General features: G+C 42.7%; 1 protein-coding gene across 7 annotated transcripts in view; it reads left to right on the forward strand.

The window, feature by feature from the left end:
* The window catches only part of ARHGAP28 (Rho GTPase activating protein 28), a 1,060,144-nt gene that overhangs the window by 1,006,139 nt on the left and 33,200 nt on the right, over positions 1 to 20,805 (forward strand). For all 7 annotated transcript variants that reach the window (XM_069219852.1, XM_069219851.1, XM_069219849.1 and 4 more), the window contains 2 exons: positions 7,780 to 7,977; positions 12,386 to 12,532. In XM_069219852.1, the coding sequence (XP_069075953.1) occupies positions 7,780 to 7,977; positions 12,386 to 12,532 (345 nt within the window). The remainder of the gene's footprint in view (positions 1 to 7,779; positions 7,978 to 12,385; positions 12,533 to 20,805) is intronic.

The following is a 20,805-nucleotide window of genomic DNA, read 5'->3' on the forward strand; positions in this document are numbered from 1 at the left end:
TGGTCTGCCTTCTTTCCCAATTCTTGGGGAGAAATTGGACCTAGGTCTACCAGATACTGATGCAACTTTTCATTGAAGCAGTTACTTAAAATGTGTTCTTTCATAAACAAATTATAAAGCCCAACATAGTCATACACTTCATTTCCAGTTACCCAACCATCCAGTGTTTTCACTGAGTAGTCAACATAATCAACCCAGGTCTGGCTCGAGGATTTTTGAGCCCCCCTGAATCTAATTCTATACTCCTCAGTGGAGAATCCAAAGCCCTCAATCAGGGTACCCTTCATGAGGTCATAAGATTCTGCATCTTTTCCAGAGAGTGTGAGGAGTCTATCCCTACACTTTCCTGTGAACATTTCCCAAAGGAGAGCACCCCAGTGAGATTTGTTCACCTTTCTGGTTACACAAGCCCTCTCAAAAGCTGTGAACCACTTGGTGATGTCATCACCATCTTCATATTTTGTTACAATCCTTTTAGGGATTTTCAACATGTCAGGAGAATCTCTGACCCTATTTATGTTGCTGCCACCATTGATGGGTCCTAGGCCCATCTCTTTTCTTTCCCTTTCTATGGCTAGGATCTGTCTTTCCAAAGCCAATCTTTTGGCCATCCTGGCTAACTGGATGTCCTCTTCACTGGAGTTATCCTCAGTGATTTCAGAGTTGTTGGTCCCTCCTGTGAGGGAACCAGCATCTCTGACTATTATTTGTGGAGTCAGGGCTTGAGAGGCCCTGCTCTCCCTAAATAGGACTGGTAGGGGGGAATTTTCCTCCAAGTCACTATCTTCATCCTCTGTGTTGCCATCCTCAGAGGGGTTGGCCTTTGCAAACTCTGCCAACAGCTCCTGGAGCTGTAGTTTGGAAGGTCTGGGGCCCATTGTTATTTTCTTTATTTTACAGAGTGACCTTAGCTCCCTCATCTTAAGATGGAGGTAAGGTGTGGTGTCGAGTTCCACCACATTCACATCTGTACTAGACATTATGCTTCTAAAAGTTGGAATACTTTTTAAGAAACTAAAACTAGTTCTAGAATCTAATTCAAACTTTTAACAAACTTTTAAACTCTAAAAGAAATGCTAAACAGGATCTAACACAAGGCCCTAGCAGGTCTTTTAAGAATTTAGAAAACTTTTCAAATTGCAAAAATCAATTTCTAATGACAATTTTGGAATTTGTCGTGTGATCAGGTATTGGCTGAGTAGTCCAGCAAATGCAAAGTCTTGTACCCCACCGCTGATCCACCAATGTAGGAAGTTGGCTCTGTATGTGCTATTTCAAAGTAAGGAATAGCATGCACAGAGTCCAAGGGTTCCCCTTAGAGGTAAAATAGTGGTAAAAATAGATAATACTAATGCTCTATTTTGTGGTAGTGTGGTCGAGCAGTAGGCTTATCCAAGGAGTAGGGTTAAGCATTTGTTGTACATACACATAGACAATAAATGAGGTACACACACTCAGAGACAAATCCAGCCAATAGGTTTTGTTATAGAAAAATATCTTTTCTTAGTTTATTTTAAGAACCACAGGTTCAAATTTAACATGTAATATCTTGTTTGAAAGGTATTGCAGGTAAGTACATTAGGAACTTTGAATCATTTCAATTGCATGTATACTTTTCAAGTTATTCACAAATAGCTACTTTAAAAGTGGACACAGTGCAATTTTCACAGTTCCTGGGGGAGGTAAGTTTTTGTTAGTTTTACCAGGTAAGTAAGACACTTACAGGGTTCAGTTCTTGGTCCAAGGTAGCCCACCGTTGGGGGTTCAGAGCAACCCCAAAGTCACCACACCAGCAGCTCAGGGCCGGTCAGGTGCAGAGTTCAAAGTGGTGCCCAAAACGCATAGGCTAGAATGGAGAGAAGGGGGTGCCCCGGTTCCGGTCTGCTTGCAGGTAAGTACCCGCGTCTTCGGAGGGCAGACCAGGGGGGTTTTGTAGGGCACCGGGGGGGACACAAGCCCACACAGAAATTTCACCCTCAGCAGCGCGGGGGCGGCCGGGTGCAGTGCAGAAACAAGCGTCGGGTTTGCAATGTTAGTCTATGAGAGATCAACGGATCTCTTCAGCGCTGCAGGCAGGCAAGGGGGGGCTTCCTCGGGGAAACCTCCACTTGGGCAAGGGAGAGGGACTCCTGGGGGTCACTTCTCCAGTGAAAGTCCGGTCCTTCAGGTCCTGGGGGCTGCGGGTGCAGGGTCTTTTCCAGGCGTCGGGACTTAGGTTTCAGAGAGTCGCGGTCAGGGGAAGCCTCGGGATTCCCTCTGCAGGCGGCGCTGTGGGGGCTCAGGGGGGACAGGTTTTGGTACTCACAGTCGGAGAGTAGTCTGGGGGTCCTCCCTGAGGTGTTGGTTCTCCACCAGCCGAGTCGGGGTCGCCGGGTGCAGTGTTGCAAGTCTCACGCTTCTTGCGGGGAGTTGCAGGGGTCTTTAAAGCTGCTCCTTGAAACAAAGTTGCAGTCTTTTTGGAGCAGGTCCGCTGTCCTCGGGAGTTTCTGGTCGTCGTCGAAGCAGGGCAGTCCTCAGAGGATTCAGAGGTCGCTGGTCCCTTTGGAAGGCGTCGCTGGAGCAGAGTTCTTTGGAAGGCAGGAGACAGGCCGGTGAGTTTCTGGAGCCAAGGCAGTTGTTGTCTTCTGGTCTTCCTCTGCAGGGGTTTTCAGCTGGGCAGTCCTTCTTGTTGTCGCAGGAATCTAAATCTTTAGGTTCAGGGAAGCCCTTAAATACTAAATTTAAGGGCGTGTTTAGGTCTGGGGGGTTAGTAGCCAATGGCTACTAGCCCTGAGGGTGGGTACACCCTCTTTGTGCCTCCTCCCAAGGGGAGGGGGTCACATTCCTATCCCTATTGGGGGAATCCTCCTTCTACAAGATGGAGGATTTCTAAAAGTCAGAGTCACCTCAGCTCAGGACACCTTAGGGGCTGTCCTGACTGGCCAGTGACTCCTCCTTGTTTTTCTCATTATCTCTCCTGGACTTGCCGCCAAAAGTGGGGGCTGTATCCAGGGGGCGGGCATCTCCACTAGCTGGAGTGCCCTGGGGCATTGTAACACGAAGCTTGAGCCTTTGAAGCTCACTGCTAGGTGTTACAGTTCCTGCAGGGGGAGGTGTGAAGCACCTCCACCCAGAGCAGGCTTTGTTTCTGTCCTCAGAGAGCACAAAGGCTCTCACCGCATGAGGTCAGACACTTGTCTCTCAGCAGCAGGCTGGCACAGACCAGTCAGTCCTGCACTGAACAATTGGGTAAAATACAGGGGGTATCTCTAAGATGCCCTCTGTGTGCATTTTTTAATAAATCCAACACTGGCATCAGTGTGGGTTTATTATTCTGAGAAGTTTGATACTAAACTTCCCAGTATTCAGTGTAGCCATTATGGAGCTGTGGAGTTCGTTTTTGACAGACTCCCAGCCCATATACTCTTATGGCTACCCTGCACTTACAATGTCTAAGGTTTTGCTTAGACACTGTAGGGGCATAGTGCTCATGCACATATGCCCTCACCGGTGTATAGTTCACCCTGCTTTAGGGCTGTAAGGCCTACTAGAGGGGTGACTTACCTATGCCACAGGCAGTGGGAGGTTGGCATGGCACCCTGAGGGGAGTGCCATGTCGACTTAGTCATTTTCTCCCATCAGCACACACAAGCTGGCAAGCAGTGTGTCTGTGCTGAGTGAGGGGTCCCTAGGGTGGCATAAGACATGCTGCAGCCCTTAGAGACCTTCCCTGGCATCAGGGCCCTTGGTACCAGAGGTACCAGTTACAAGGGACTTACCTAGGTGCCAGGGTTGTGCCAATTGTGGAAACAATGGTACATTTTAGGTGAAAGAACACTGGTGCTGGGGCCTGGTTAGCAGGGTCCCAGCACACTTCTCAGTCAAGTCAGCATCAGTATCAGGCAAAAAGTGGGGGGTAACCGCAACAGGGAGCCATTTCTTTACAAACAGTAAGAGGCATAAAAGGTTAGAGAACATTGTAAAATAGCAATATGCAAAAGTAGCCCTAGGGCCCTAGGGGGAGCCCAAACCATATACTAAGAAAATGGAATGCGAACACAGGGCCCCCACCAAGGCATGTAAATCATGTGGAGGGGAGCTGGGACTACTAGGAAACCATACAGATAAGTAATGTAGTACCCCCCAGGCACCAGGAATGCAGGAGTAAAACACTGGATTTCCCCAAAACCACCCCAAAGGATGAAAAGAAGAAAAAGAAGACATCCATAACAGCCTGCAAGGAACCAATAGTGGAAAACTGAAGGTGGAGACCTGTGGAGAGAAGTGACCAAGTCCAGAAGTGTCTGTGGAGTCCAGGGGGAGTAGGAGACACTACCCACCCAGAGGTACCTTTTGGAGTTGGTCGAAGAAGAAGGAAGACAAGTCAGCACTGCAGCAAAGAAGCTGGAGAAGAGTTCCTGATGTGTGCAAAAGATGTCCCACGCTGGAAGCTGGATTGCAGATGGGTGTTGGTGCAGGATTTCCACCAACAAGCCTTGGCAAAGGCAAACTTGTGCTTGGTGGAAAAGAGGTGCTGCTGGGGACCAGCAAGGTCCAGGAGGACTCTATCCAGGTGGGGGAGTCACAAGGACCAACCCTGCTGCAGAAGGCCCACAGGAGCACAGGTAGCTACCACAAGTGTCCTACAGGGCAGGGACACAGAAGTCGCAGAAGCAGCCCACACAGTACCACAGACGTTATTACCACGTTGCCGGAGGACCACGCAGAGGCTGCAGGAGGGAGTGCTGAGGGCTGGAGCAACATGTTGCCTGAAGTTCCCCTTGGAGGTGAAGCAACAAGCCTTGGCAGCTGTAAAGGATGCGGAATATGGGTATACTGTCTTGCAAGAAATGGAAAGGACTTACCACCACTAAAGTGTGACAGATGGTAGAGAGGACCAAGGGAGACTCTCTGGACCACTATCTGTGATTCAGGACCCACCTCACTCAGGATGAGGGGAGATCGACACAGCCGGTCGTCGATGTAGCCAGGTACCTATAGTTACAGGGGAGTGATACCTTCACCCCAAGGGAGATTCCTTCTTCTTCTTGTGCATGTTTAAGAGTTGCAGTCTTCTTAGGGTGCACAGCTGGAGAAATGTTGCAAAGCAGGCAGGAGTTCCAGATACAATGTTGCAGAAGAGTCTTCCTCATCGATCTGCAGCATGTAGGTTCTTGGAGGGTCCAGTTGCGGTTCCTGAGGCCAGAAGTCAAAGCAGAGGGTGCAGAGGAGTCCTGCTGGAGTCTTGCAAGCTGAATCTGAGAACCCACCCCAGACGAACACCCTATATGGCCCAAAGATGAGACTTGGTCACCTAACCAGGTAACTACCCATCAGAGGGTGCCTCTGAGGTCACCTGCCTGGCCACTCAGATGTTCCCTGCCACCCTTGGAATCAAGATGGCAGAACCCAGGTGCCCTCTGGAGGAGCTCTGGGCACCACCCCTGGGGTGGTGATGGACAGGAGAATGGTTACTCCGCTTTCCATTGTCCAGTTTCATACCAGAGCAGGGACTGGGGGTCCCTGAACCGGTGTGGACTAGTTTATGCACGGAGGGCACCAAATGTGTGCTTCAAAGCAAACCCAGTGGCTTTTAGGAGGCTACCCCTCCAAAGCCAGTCACATCTATTTCCAAAGGTAGAGGGTGTTACTTTCCTCTCCCAAAGGAAATCCTTTGTTCTGCCTTCCTGGGCTTGATCAGATCAAGAAGCAGGAGGGCAGAAACCAGTCTGAGGGGGTGGCAGCAGCTGGGCTGCCTGGGAAAACCCTGTAAGACTGGTGGTAGCAATTCTGGGGGTCCTCTAAGGAGCCCCCAGAGAGCATGGAATCATACTTCCAATACTTGCAACAGTATTGGGGTATGATTCTGACATATTTGATACCAAACATGCCCAGGTTTGGAGTTACCATTATGTAGCTGGACATATGTAGTGACCTATGTTCAGTGCATATATAAAATGGCGTCCCCACACTCACGAAGTGCAGTAAAATGGAGCTGTAGTTCATGGGGATATCTCTGCTAGTGCAGGGGTGCCCTCACACACAGGTACCTGCACCCTGCCCTCTGGACTGAAAGAGCCTACCGTAGGGGTGACTTACAGTGACTTGGTGCAGTGACCTGTAGTGAAACCGGGTGCTTGCACCCGGTTCACGCAGACTGCAATGGCAGGCCTGCAAAACCCTTTGCATGGGCTCCCTATAGGTGGCAGAATAACTGCTGTAGCCCATAGGGATTCTCTGGAACCCCAATGCCCTGGGTATCTAGGTACCATATACTAGGGACTTACATGGGGGCAGTAGTATGCCAATTGTGGGGATAAAAGCTTAGAAGCAACCAAATTTGGAGGATAGAGCATAATCACTGGGGTTCTGGTTAGCAGGATCCCAGTGACCACAGTCAAACACACTGACAGCAGGCAGAAAATGGGGGTAATCATCCCAAGAAAGAGGGCATTTTCCTTCACCCGTGACATGGGCAATGCAGGATTCCCCCTGTCCAGCACACTTGTAATGCGCACTGTCTGTGTGCAGACAGAGCACATTACATGGGTGCTGGTGCACCCTGCGGGAGGCAGCATTACTGATGGCTCGATTACGACCGGCGACAATGCTGCTGTAAATTTCCCGTTGGGCTGAACAGCAGAAACCTCAGTTTCTGCTTGTGAGCCCAGTGAGAAAGTCTTATTGGGGCTTGCACGGTGGCACCATGTCGGGAGTTTGGTGCATGGGTGTTCCCGTCCTCCAAACTTGTAATCAGGCCCTACGTCAATCCATTTGACCTCATAACTCTATCTTTGTTGCTCTAGCTTTCTACACATCAGTTTAACAGGAAGTGTGTCAGCAACGCAAAGGCAATACAATTATTTCAAAGTATTTTTTCAAAGTGTTCGTTGGCAAATTTGTTGCAGACTATCAAACATTCTGTGGCCTAAACGTAAAGGGCAGATGGAGTTTACAATAAAGACTTTGTAGTAAAATTGTGTATGGATATACCTTTTCATACCTTAACACTAAAGAATCCCATGCAAGGTTATACTTGGAGTCGACGTGATTACTCACACATTAGAGCTTGTCAACATGTAGCGCTGTTCAGTTTGGAGTCTCCTTTAGAACAATTGTTTGGTTTTTAACGACTTACCTTCGGCCTCTTCTCATGGCTTCTGAACTAAGTGGGCGCCCTTAGCCTGAAGGGGCTAGTCTTTATAGCAATTTCATTGTCCTGGAACACTGAAACGTAGATAGCAACATGACTTGCATTACACGTTCTGTGTATTACAATTGTCTAATTCAAATACACATCTTGTAAATTTGGCCAGCACCTTACTTTCTGTTTTTCAGTTTATATGTAGTACATATCATATAAAATATGTTATTGCGAGTATCTTCTTAATTATGTTTGATTATCAGTCATTGATTTGGGAATCATTTATGCCACACGCTTTATTATAACTTACTTTTTGTTGTCTCATAGACTAGTTAGTATCTTTCTTTTTACCTCTTTTTATGTAAAGTGCGCATTCGTTTTTTTACAATAACTCATTCATGGCTCATTCCAAAATAATGTGAATCAAAATATAAGATTAATGTTTAACAACTTGCTACCGGTATTGTCTCTAAAAGAAAAAAACACATTTTGAAACTCTTGAATGAGTCTATCAAAATGTGATTCATTCATTAATTTCTGTGTATCGAAAGATGGCTTATGATGAGAAGTCACATCATATTCACATAAAGATAATACTGTTTTCATTTTAATACATTTTTTGTTCCAAATAATTGAGACGTTTTTTTTACCCACAGGCCTTGCTTCAATTCTTGAAAAAGGTTGTTGCCAATGAAGACAAGAATAAAATGAGCTTGTGGAATGTGTCCATGATCCTTGCACCGAATCTGTTCATGTGCAAAGGCAAGAGTGCGAACCAGGAAGAGATGAAGGCAGCCGCCTCAACCGCCCACATTGTGCGACTTTTGATAAGGTACCAAGACATCCTGTGGACGGTGAGTCATACAGCGCAGTCAGCAGTCTTAACTGGTGACAAGGACCATGCAAGATACATGGATCAATGTATGTCAAGCATTGTTCCCGATAATTATTTTTTTCCTCCGACTGTGTGTTCACTCAGGAGTAGTGAAGAACCCTCGTGCTAGAAAGGGTGGAGAATCATCTTTCACATTAGAGGGGTGGATCAGAGGTAAGAGGATGAAGAGGCCCTGACAAGATTCTCAAACTTTTTTGGGGGAAATTGGGAACAATGTTCCCAAAAGAGAATCAAGCATGTCCTCAGTTTTTTTTCTAACATGGATCGAGTTATACAATTTGCACCACTATTTGAGCAAAATGATCTTGCTGTGTAATAATTAGTACTCCCCTAATGTCAAATGTGCGCAGATATGTTGCATGTTCTTCCTATAGGCAGTGCAAGCTACACAAACACACAAGCACATGCCGAAGCACAAGTACAAATGCACATAGTGCAGCAATATATACCGGAGGGCAGCAATAATGCTAACTTGTTGAGGCACAGAGAATATATAACCTAGGCAGCAATCGGGGAAGACCACCCCTCCTGCCCCTACATACAGAGCAAATACAGTGAAGGCAGCAGGAGTGCAATCCAGTCTCATATGCACAAAAGGGAAATAACAATCAGAAGCAGTGCAAGCTTCCTTCATACACACAGGCACAGGGATGGACAGCGATAACCAACCTCACATACGCAAGTTATTGGTGCACCACTCATCCACAGTGAAAGTGCATCACTTAAAGCAGCAGTTTAAATTTTACTTTTTTTTATTTACACACTAGAGGTGCATGAAATGTGCCTTTTTTTCTTTTTTGTGTGTGCCCAAAATTCCTGGAAGATTATGTGAAATTATGTGTAATTACGTGAAACACAAATCGGTCATTGAGGGCCATATTTCAATGCAAAATTCGTCACTGTGTCAATTTTTTATATGAAAATCCATTGTGTGGTAAAAAAAAGATTGCGAAACATAGTTGCCACTGACAACTGCTCGCGTTCTGTTTGTAGATGTTGCTTCCACTCACTTATACTATATTTTACAGCAAATTGCCATGTAATTACAGGACTGGCATAATGGTGAAATTTCAGGAATTTCATGTAACAAGGTTAACTCAAAATTCCCAAAATTAAAAAGGACATTGCATTTTTTACTTATAATATTATCTGTATATCAGAAGCTCAGAAATATATAATTGAACAGTGAGGAACAGTATACTAATTGGTTTATAAGGCACGTCTACGAAGCATAATGTCCAGTAAAATAAGGAAGGGCCATAAATATTGAGCTTATATTCACTTGAGTTTTTCTCCAAAGTTGATTTTTTAGAAGATCCTTCCTTACCTTTTCGGAACTCTATAAACCTTATGTGAACAGATGCTCAATCATACGGGCATGTCAATTTTAGAAATCTATATTTACTTACTTTTGAATATGTCTGGAACCTCTCCTTCACCACTAGTCTTCAACATATATGTGCGACACTGGCCTGATCCATCAGCCACCACTTGGCATCTCAGATCCACACAGATGACTCACAGATTAATTCAGGCAAGTAAAAAGCCAGAAACCAGACCAGAACAAGATGACAAATGACTGCATCAAATCTCTCATTGTATGCTTGGAGAGATTACTTTGCCTCAGTTGCTTAAAAAGGATGCCTTGGTGTGGGTAGCACAGGAACGAAACACCACCAACCAAATGGCCACTTTCCCTGGTCCATGCCAAGCCAGAACATAACAAGCATTTGCACTGCAATGGGTCTTGCGTTTGCTTAGCATTGTAAATTCCTAGCTAGACTTTTCTTGCCACATAAATTGAAATGAAAAGTAAAACAGTTGACATAAGCGAGCCGATTCAAAGCACCACGACAGCCATGAGCATAAGCGTGAAGGAGAGACACAAACGGAAAAAAATTCACTCCCAGTCAAACGTATTGCCAAATGTGCAATCATCCATGTAACAGGGTCAGTGTCAAAGGCCATAAAAAACGCTCCAAGGAGGGACAAGCATGTAGCATTTACCAATGCTAACAAGGGATTTTTGAAAGGCAACCCCACGAATGAGTGAAAGTGATGGGTGTGCGGTGGGCGTGGTTAAAAGCCCACAGATAGATTACAACAGGCCAAAGCGCTTGCACGCTTTACCTAAAAAGGAAGATACATCTGTGTTATTTTCAATAATTATCTTCAGCTGATCTCTCTTACGCTTATTATATTAACTTAGTTGCTAGTATCTGTCTGCTATATGCGGTTAGAAAAGGATTTTGAGCAGTTGAAAAGATCCTTTACCCAAATAACCCCAAAACAGCGAATATGTAATGAAACTGAATTTATTTAAATTAATGTACTTATTTTAATAAAATGTATTGTTACATCTGTTTACATTCTAAATAGGTTATTACAATATTTTATAATTACACAATGAATATGTAGTATTATTATAAGCTATTGAAAAACATTTTTTGCCTTACTTTATATTTTATTTTTATAATGTTTAAATAACTTAATTTCATTTAATTTATCATTATTCCCTATGGGGTTTTATTCTAGGTCCCTACCACAAATAGTGGTATTTTCTATGGCAGGAAGTTACAGTATAAGTGGTTGACTATGTATAGGGCAGGACTTACTAAAGTTTTTTAGTAGTAACTTTCAGAGTTTGTGAATACTAAAAAGGAGTAAACTTACTCAAAAGTGTAAGTTACCTTCGTGAATCAGGCCCTTCAGTTTTACAATACTCTCCCGTCCTCGAATTCCATGTGGACACTACGGGCATATTTATGGAGATTTGGTGCAGGGCAGCACAGCAAGTCACCTAGCTGCGCTGCCCTGCATCAAAGTGAAAGGACAGGAATGCGCCATATCTATGGCATATGGCGCATTCCTGTCCTTCCCCCCTGCGCTGTCACACAATGGACTGCCTAGAGCCAATGTAGGCACCCTTGCACAGTTGTGCAAGGGTGTCTGTATTGCATGTAGGATTGTTTTTGTGGAGGAAGGGACAAATTAAGACACAAAAACAATCCTGGGAGGCTTTTTCTTCTTTCTATGTGTGCTATACAATGCAGCACACATAGAAAGAGGAAAAAGAGAGGAGAAATAAAGATATTTCTCCTCATTACGTCTCCCCTGGGGATGCATACGATTTTAGAACACCTCCAGGTTCACAAGCTCTTGTAAATCTGGGGGTACATCAAAATCCATAGGTGTTGCTTGGCAAATTCACACGGCAAAGCCCATGGAATGCCTCTCTTGTACAGAGTAAGGCAACGTAATGATTTGCATTTCCATGCCTTACTACATATCTATGAGGCCATTCAGAGCCACACAACGGGGCTTTGTGTGGCCTTACAGATATGAGTTCAAGGTTTGCATACACATTACATCCCAAAAAGGGACGCAACCATGGTACAAGAGCTCATAAATATGCTCCTACATGTGCATAAGTGCATGCACTAGAGAAAGTCGCCATAAGCACAGTCCCGTTGACATGTGTGTAGCTGTCAAATAGAACATATTGCCTTCAAGTATTTACATTACTCTGCATGGAATTTCCAACCTTTACCTCTTAGTTTGTGCAAAGATTCCATGGCTCACTTTTACAAATAATTTGGATGTGTTAGATATTAAGGATTTTATTTATAGTAGACCAACAAGCTCTTGGCACTTTTATTCTTTGAACTCCACATCAACTTCAAGGAGCCAGTAAGATCACTGTACCAGAAAATAAACCCACCACAGTTCTCTTATGTTTAAAATATATTGTAGACCAAGCTACCTCAACTACTGGGGCATATCCACAACCATTTGGCAGATCCACCTTCATTTTAGCACTTTGAAGGATTGCCAAATAAGGCGTGGCAGACCTTCATAAGAAGGTCTCTTGATATGAGCCTTAACATGTTAGGCAGTCGAAATATGTGGCAGTGAAAACGTACTCTGATTTGTCAAGCCACAAAATGTAGAAAATCGGTTGCTATTGTAATGCTTGAAACATCCATCTTTTCTCAGATTTTATGAGAACATAATTGATACGCTCATTTAAAGTGATTTAGCATACATGGTGATACTGGAACTCCTGACTAGGCAATTAAATATTGTAACTGAATATGTGAAAGTGTCTTTAATTTTTGGTGTGCTGGTTCTGATGTTGCTCTTTTTTAAATCTCTAGTGATTTTCAGTACTGTCTGAATATTTAAGATGTGTGTGAACTTTATCATTGTCCTGACTAATCCTTCTTTATAATGCAAGACTTGAAAACAAATACAATTTAGAAGTATTTCAAAGCATTTGAAATTGCATCTATGATCTTGAAGACCATTCTCTTAAATTCATCTTTGTCAGATGTGATTTAATTGATTATTTTTCTTGTCTGTTCAAGGTCCCTTCCTTTTTGATTTCTCAAGTAAGAAAAATGAATGAGGCAGCAGCGACTAATACCAAAAAGCAGCTAACATTTGACAAAAGCGTGAGGAAGCTATTGAGAAGAAAGACCATGGAAAGGGAAAGACCAGAAAGGAGAAGAGAGGTACTGCTGAGATTATCAATCAAAATCATAGTAATGACTTGCATGATGGTGTGCCTCACAATGAAGGAAGACTGCAGTGGAAAGAATCATTTGGAAGCATTCACAAGCTGTGTAGTTTGAAATGCGTTTAAAACCTTGCTAACGCGCAACAAAATCCTAGCAATTATCAATACTGAATAGTGGATTTAGCTAATAGTGGTTTTAGCACTAGAGGACGATGGATCGAAGCGGCATAGGTTTGAGGGGATGTCACCAATGGGATGTGTGAGGACCATCAATAACAACAACATTCAATTTCATAAAACCTCAGTCAATAACTACACCAGTTTGGTAAAAAGTCATATATTTATTTCCCTATATTAACAATGCTAATGTCACGAAAATAACTCTCAAACACAGATGATAAGCATATAAGATCAATAGCGGTTGGTTAAAACGACGTATATATCTCTGTTTGATTAATACAATTAAACAAATTATCTCCAAAAGAATCACACTTATTGATAATACAAAAACTGGTAATAATGGCAGAGTATACATCAGTTCAGCATCAAATTATCTCAAACCAAACAATGAGTATATCAAGATTAATTCCCTAACAAATACAATATATGCTGGAGTATTTTCAGACCGACAACTCTCTCCTTCCAGTACTAGAATGTATTCATCACCCCTCAACGCTCATTTCAAAGCTTTGAAAAACTTCATTTTGACTCAATTTATTCAAACTCGGTACCCCCCCAATTTTTTTTATTTCAAACTCAACCTTAAAAAACAACACAACAAGCAGTAAACAAAGTTAAAGAAAGAATAATCAATCTTGTAGAGTGACTGCAATCCCACAATTCTCTTCGCCCCCCCTGCCTTCCAATCGTGTTACTCTATTATTGGACTGATTGGCGAATCCGTGCGTGACTCCTTTCTGTCGATCAACCAATCCCAGTGCATCACTACTACATCTCACTCAACACATTCACTCCCCTCATCACCTTCGCTGAGACACTGACAAAGTCTATCGTACTAACCTTTCACAGACCACACACAAAACAACGCAATATTAATTTGTGAGCTATCTTAAAAATAAGGAAACAAATTTGCTCATTTACTACAGGTAGGGTAACAGAAACGCTTCAGAACCTTCCAAAGATACCTTCAGCTTTTGCCTACTTCTTTTTCACAGTTCCCACAATCGTGAGTAAACTTTGACCAGCAGACTTTACTACTCCACTGTTCCTTGGACTATTGTCTAGTGCACTTAGTACTCACCAAGTCTTCAGTATATCTCATTCACACCAATTTCTTACAAACTCGATTCACCAATCTCAACAGATCGGTCTACTAAATGAACAAATTACAACACATACCAAGTGTTTCTCTACCCTTGTCCTTATACTACGGAGTCCCAGACCTCTCTCTCTCTAGGTCTGTCATCAACAATCACGTGGATAATTTTTCTGCACCAAGCACCACACTCAAATGAAGAATGCCACTTCCCTACTCTCATACCTATAGGAGTGCACCTTCTCTATCTAATCACTAGTTTGAGTATCTTTACTCCTCTAAACTGATATTTGACACAATCATCTGCAAATTAGCTAAAGCTGTGCAAGCACAAACACTTTATTCCCCTCTTTCAAATACAGTCAAACACTGCCAAAAACATACCCATCAACCTAGGGAGTCTCCAAGAACCGGGGAAAGTCACTTAAGGCAACTAGCCACTCATCATGTTAAATCCGTTTAACAATTTGGAAAAAAAAGAAAGAACAAACAAACCACTTTGACACACCCGAACCTCACAGACCCATTATGACATCATCAAAACAATGACGTAACCGTAATCTGCTACCAAAAACTGCTAACTCGCCACAAAATCCTAGCTGCTATCAATACTGAATAGTGGATTTAGCGAATAGTGGATTTAGCGCTAGAGGACGATGGATCGAAGCAACATAGGTTTGAGGGGATGTCACCAATGGGATGTGTGAGGACCATCAATAACAACAATATTCACTATCATAAAACCTCAGTCAATTACTACACCAGTTTAGTAAAAAGTCATAGATTTATTTCCCTATATTAACTATGCTAATGTCACAAAAATAACTCTCAAACACAGATGATAAGCATATACGATCAATAGCAGTTGGTTAAAATGATGTATATATCTCAGTTTGATTAATACAATCAAACAAATTATCTCCAAAAGAATCACACTTAATAATAATACAAAAACTGGTAATAATGGCAGAGTATACATTAGTTCAGCATCAAATGATCTCAAACCAAACCATGAGCATATCAAGGTTAATTCCCTAACTAACCAGAAATTAGCATTGACATGTTTGACTCCATGTAAAAAGAATGAGTAACACAAATTTAGAAAAACTCCTTACTTAATTATGTTATTAAAACTATTAATGTGCAGCAATAAAATAATTAGTTGCAACTGCTACCTGGAAAGCAAGAGAGACACAATTTACATTTAATAACATACATTACCACAAAGGTAGTAACAGCAAATGATCAGCTTCAGCTTGAGGACACCATCAGTTATATCATCAGAAGATTTGGGCCTAACGACAGCTAGTCTCGAATCTCGTCTGCTCTCCAAGAATCACTGTAGAAGAAAAAGCCCCACTAATCATTCTACCCAGGTTGTTAAACTAAATTCTAATTAACTCCTGTTTGGTCAGTCTATGGGGTGCTTTCATTTCCGCCAACTAAATTGATGACCTAAACTTAACAAATCTACTTTAATTATAACATTTTTTTTTATGTATCTTTTCTTCTTCCGTCTCATCTGTAACTCCATTGTCTCATCGCCTCTCGAGTACCTTGTTCTCAGGAAGAAACTTTTACAGTTTCTTTTACTTCCATCCTCCAGGAAATACCAGATATTAGTAACATTTCCAAACAAATGGACATTTCAACTTATGCAATGCTTGGTTAATACACAACCTTGTAAGACATAACGCTGCAACCCACTAGAGGCTTCGAAAACATTTATTATGAAAGCTTTGAATCATGGAAAATAACCACAGCATTTGAATATAATTTTGCTTAGCCAAGAACAGAAAAACAAACAATGCAGAATTTTCTCGTTGTACACATTAGTTCATTACACATTTTTAATATGAAAATCATTACAAAACATATTAGAAAATTCACACTCTCACAACCTCCATGGAGCTCTTTCAGGCCAACCATGAACACATGTGGTAAGCAATGTGTAGAGTCACAGCACACTATCACGGATAGTTAAGTTTGCATAGCCATTGAGCAGATCATTGAAGTCATTTCCTCAGGCTTCTAAAATGCAAAAGACTGTTCAGAGGTGAACTAAGTAAAGTAAGCAAATAGTAACGCCTTACATCACTTATTTTTGTTGAAAGAAATCCCCTCTGCCTTCAGAGAGGGTGAAGACAGAAATATGTTTCAAATTTCAACCAATTAGATTACTTGACCATAAAACTCTGAACATTGAGTCAGCATTCCCAACATTTATGGACACACTTCTTGAATCTATTAAAATAATTGTGATTTTGACTTGGTAGACCATTGCATATCTGAGTTATATTCATTGTATAAATAAGAATCTTCAGAAGTTGCCCTTCAATGTGACTTGAATTGGAACCTTGCCATTGATTACTGATTTAATTACATCAATAGTTCCTGCCTGTTGCTCTTAAGCAGAAGTAATACATTTCCTAATGCATGAATACTTTCTTCCTGCAAGCTATAATCCCCAAGTTAAGAATGAATAGCTTTTGCCGCAGCTTCCTGCCTCCTATCCACAGGCTCTTCAAATTTGCCTTTTTAGTAATCAAAGCAGTGAAAACATGCCAAGTTCAGTAAATAAGTTAGCAATGTCCATGATATAAAAGTGAATTAGAGATGTTTTAAGTATGTTTTTAATCCCTCAGAAATTAATTGGGGAAAACATGCCCCTCATTTTCACTAGGGAAACTCATAATCAGAGGTATTTAATGCATCCATTTAATACTGTATCCTGCGTAGTTCACATGTATCTGATGCAGTAAACACCCTCCCCCAATATCGCCTCCTTGTAAGGGCCTCTGCAGTTTTAACTGTGGGCATTGGAAATAACAGTAAATAGAGTATTATTTTTATACACTGATTGCAATAAGTGTGAGCTATTAACACTTGAATATTCTTGTCCTTAGAGAACATATTCACTCATATCAGTGTAAACTCAGTCAATGGCTTCTTTTAGTTTATCTGAGCTACTATGACATGTCTGCACTTTACCTTAGTTTTCCTTGCAATGCAGGATTCTAAAAGGAGATCTTAGCGGTCTAGTGGCAGTGCTACAGAGATCACGTTCAGAGTTCAGTAGCCCTTTACAAGAAGCAAACGATCTCAGAATGCTTCAAGGGATTGGTACTGGGGACAACAAGAAATTGTACAAGGTTTTTTGTTCAAGAGTACATAGTGTACAGGATTCAGACCACATTTGCTAGTCATGGGGGTTAGTTGTCGTAGAATAAGAAATCAGTAAATGTTTCTCAAAGTAATACTCAATGCTTAGTGTGCCATCTTGAACAGAGACAAGGTCTGGGATATCATTTGCATCACTGGACTGGGGGTAATACATTTGAGGAGCTGTATCACACAAATCATTGGTCTTAGTCAAGATTTGTCGATGGTGGAGGCATCCATGTGGCTGGAGACTTCAGTTGGAGTGCCTGACCTACTGGGGACAATGGAACACACTTGTTTATGATCCAACTCATCTCTATAATAACTCTTAAACAAAAAGATATGACATTGTTGTTCTGAAGACCAACCACACCCAATACAATTCACCCCAACTTCCTAAGGTGAATGTGGAACACCTTAATTTCTTTTTGATTGCCCACAGGATATTTAACTATAAAGTTATAAGAGGGATAAGCTTCTCTGGGCAGCACTGCTGCACATCTGTGAGTCACAGCCCCAACACCCACTATTGTCTGTAGCGTTAGTGTACTAGAGGCATGTTGTGGAGAATTGCAGGTTTATCAGCAGTCTTTGAATGTCTCTAGCATGCATTCCACCCTCTTGTGATGCAGACACTATGTCCTCCACTGCCCTCAGGTGATGCTGCATATCTTCAGATATAAACAATGCAAACAAGGCAGATAAACGGTATTGGACATGAGTTCCAGAAGACATCAGAAATATAGATTACTGACTTGAAGCCAAGATCATTCATACACCTTTGTAATCTATGCCCCAACCAAAAAGAGCAGGGGCACATTTACAGGCTTCTACCCAGGCTTTCCACATTCAGTGGGGAGTGACAGCCAGTGGTCAATCTGCCATATAAAGGAAAGTCATAGGCCAGCAATCCCAAGTGGGACCAAGCAATAAGTGGGAAGATTTTTGGACAGGGTTGGCCGAGCAGCCAAACTGATACCAGCGAGTTAATTGCTTTATCACGTGTCTTAAGGCCTGGTACGATGGATTCCCAGAGACAGCTACTTCCAAGTAATCAGATCCATTGTGACAAGGCAACTCTTCAGTGTCTACAAGTAAAATGACCAGCACCTCTGCACTATAATTTAGCCACCTCTAACTATCTGTCCCGCTGTAACCTGTTTGAGGGGCCATAGCAACCCTCCTCTGTGATTAGGAGTATATGTGGATGCATTACCAATACTGAAAGGCTTTGTGCTCTGCTAGAGAACAAATTAACCCAGTACAGCAGCCAGGAGAAAGTCTTAGAATCAGCCAAAAAAAGTAACCATTAGCAGATCATATTGAACAGTATGAGGACCTCCATCCCTGCCCCATATTGTAAACTAACAATCATCAGTATTGTTAAATGATCTTGTGACCCTAAATACTCACTTGCATATTATACTACCAAACATTACATTTAACCTGCTTTCTTCTCCCAAACAATAGAAAGAAAAGCAGAAGCCAAAATCGCCGTACAACAGGAGCCCTCTTTAGAACATGCACATGATATTCCTATTGTCAAAATCGCTTGTGGGCCTCCAACTGCTTTTTGAGATAATCAGACCTTCTTGAAATAGCCTGTTTAAGAAACATTTAGCAGTGCGAAATGTATTTGATTGTCCTAAATTCTTCACAACATCCCTGTTTATCAATATGCTCATGGTAATTGTATTTACATCTGTGTGTCTATGGCTTCAAGCATAAAAAGGATTGGTTGAAGCCATTGCCAGTAGTTATACTATTTGCAAGGATTTCTCCTCATCAACTTTTGCATGTTTGATGTAACTCCTTAAGTGGTTGTGGGTATGCCCAGAGGCTGTTCCCTTGCTTGCTATGCCACTGGATGCAAGTTATATGTCACTGACGAGGCCTAATAAGGTCAAAACTGGATGGGCTTTGCCTGGCAGTTCAGGATGGACTGTTCCCATGAGAAGCAGGGTCAGTGTTAATTTGCATAAAGTGGGCCTTTGTCTGGAGTGGTACAATGAGTGAAAAACAATGGGTTGGAATGCTACCGGGAGCGATTGCCAGTAGTTAGAATATTTACAATCCTCCATGCATTCAACTTTTGGGTGTATCTAGCATGTTAATCAATGCCTTGATGTTACTGAGTGTTGGATCACCTAGCACTTGATAAAAATGAATCCTGCAAAAACTGAGTTTCTCCTTATCCCTGACATTTGTAATGTACCATTTTAAACATGGATGGAGGGGATGAGTCGGGGATCCCCTTTGGAGGCCACCTAGGTGAATTCAGTGTGTTTTATCTATAATCCAGGATTTTAATTAAACTTTTGTTTGAAGACCTTAGTAGAATCAAATTTGTTATGCAGTTTCTCCTGAGTGAGGTTTGCCACAGAAGATGGTTCTTTCCTAGCTTGACTCAGGTAAACGGAGCTGACTCGCCTCCCTAAGGCCTATCCTACCCTTCTCAAGACTGTGCTAAATTGTTACATCGGGCTACTACCAGGGATGGCAAGTTTGTATCACATCTGAGCTTTGCAGGCCACATTGCCTTCCACTATAGAGTGGTTTGTCTTGAAATCCCCAGCATATCTAGAACTATGGCTAAATACTTTAGGCGGTGCTGGTAGCAATTCAAGTGGTGATATTTTGAGGTTTAGGATTCAGAGATTTTTTTTTCTTTCTGGAACTATTGAATATTCATTTACATTCATAACTATTAAGGGTGAAATTCCCTGCCAAACGACTTTCTATAAAAAATATAAATGTTACATTTTCTGAACTACGTTTTGATTATTCCATGCATATGCTTTTACATTCACGGTGCTACTTGTTGCTAATGTCCCATTATTAGGTTTTTATATTTCCTGTGCATTGATACGTTTTATCATCAGTGGTTTTCTTGGTTCCAGCACTACAATTAATTTGTCCCTGTGAGGTGCTATAGAAAAAATCTGAAAATAAACATTTCTTTTTGCAGCCAATTCATACGACATCACCTGTTTCACCATTTGCCATATATTGTGCGGGCTTGGATTTTGAAGTTTAATGTCATCATCTTGAGAACCACTGCATTTCTCATACATCTGAGGTGGAAGGCCCTTTTAAATCCAGCCTCACAATTTAAAAAAACATGAGTCATTAAATTACAAGCCGAATGTTAGCATTTGCTGGGGTACGGGACGTGATATAGGGGGTCATTCTAACCCTGGCGGTAAAAACCGCTAGGGCGAACGACCGCGGTAGCACCGCCAACAGGCTGGCGGTGCACCGCTGGGCATTCTGACCGCGGCGGTTCAGCCGCGGCCAGAAACGGAAAGTCGGCGGTGTACCGCTGACTTTCCGCTGCCCTTGAGAATCCTCCATGGCGGCTGAGCGCGCTCCGCCGCCATGGGGATTCTGACACCCCCTACCGCCATCCTGTTCCTGGCGGTTCTCCCGCCGGGAACAGGATGGCGGTAGGGGGTGCCACGGGGCCCCTGGGGGCCCTGCAGTGCCCATGCCAATGGCATGGGCACTGCAGGGGCCCCCGTAAGAGGGCTCCAAAAAGAATTTCAGTGTCTGCCTAGCAGACACTGAAATTCGCGACGGGTGCAACTGCACCCGTCGCACCTTCCCACTCCGCCGGCTCAATTCTGAGCCGGCATCCTCGTGGGAAGGGTGTTTCCCGCTGGGCTGGCGGGTGGACTTTCGGCGGTCGCCCGCCAGCCCAGTGGGAAACCCAGAATGACCGCCGCGGTCTTTTGACCGCGGTACGGTCTTCTGGCGGTTCTCTATTGTGCTCAGAAGGGGACGTTTTGGGATTTGTCGTCTCCAAGCAGGCGCTCTCATTCGATTCATCT

This window comes from Pleurodeles waltl, chromosome 2_2, assembly GCF_031143425.1.
Source record: "Pleurodeles waltl isolate 20211129_DDA chromosome 2_2, aPleWal1.hap1.20221129, whole genome shotgun sequence".
In the NCBI taxonomy this organism is placed as follows: domain Eukaryota; kingdom Metazoa; phylum Chordata; class Amphibia; order Caudata; family Salamandridae; genus Pleurodeles; species Pleurodeles waltl.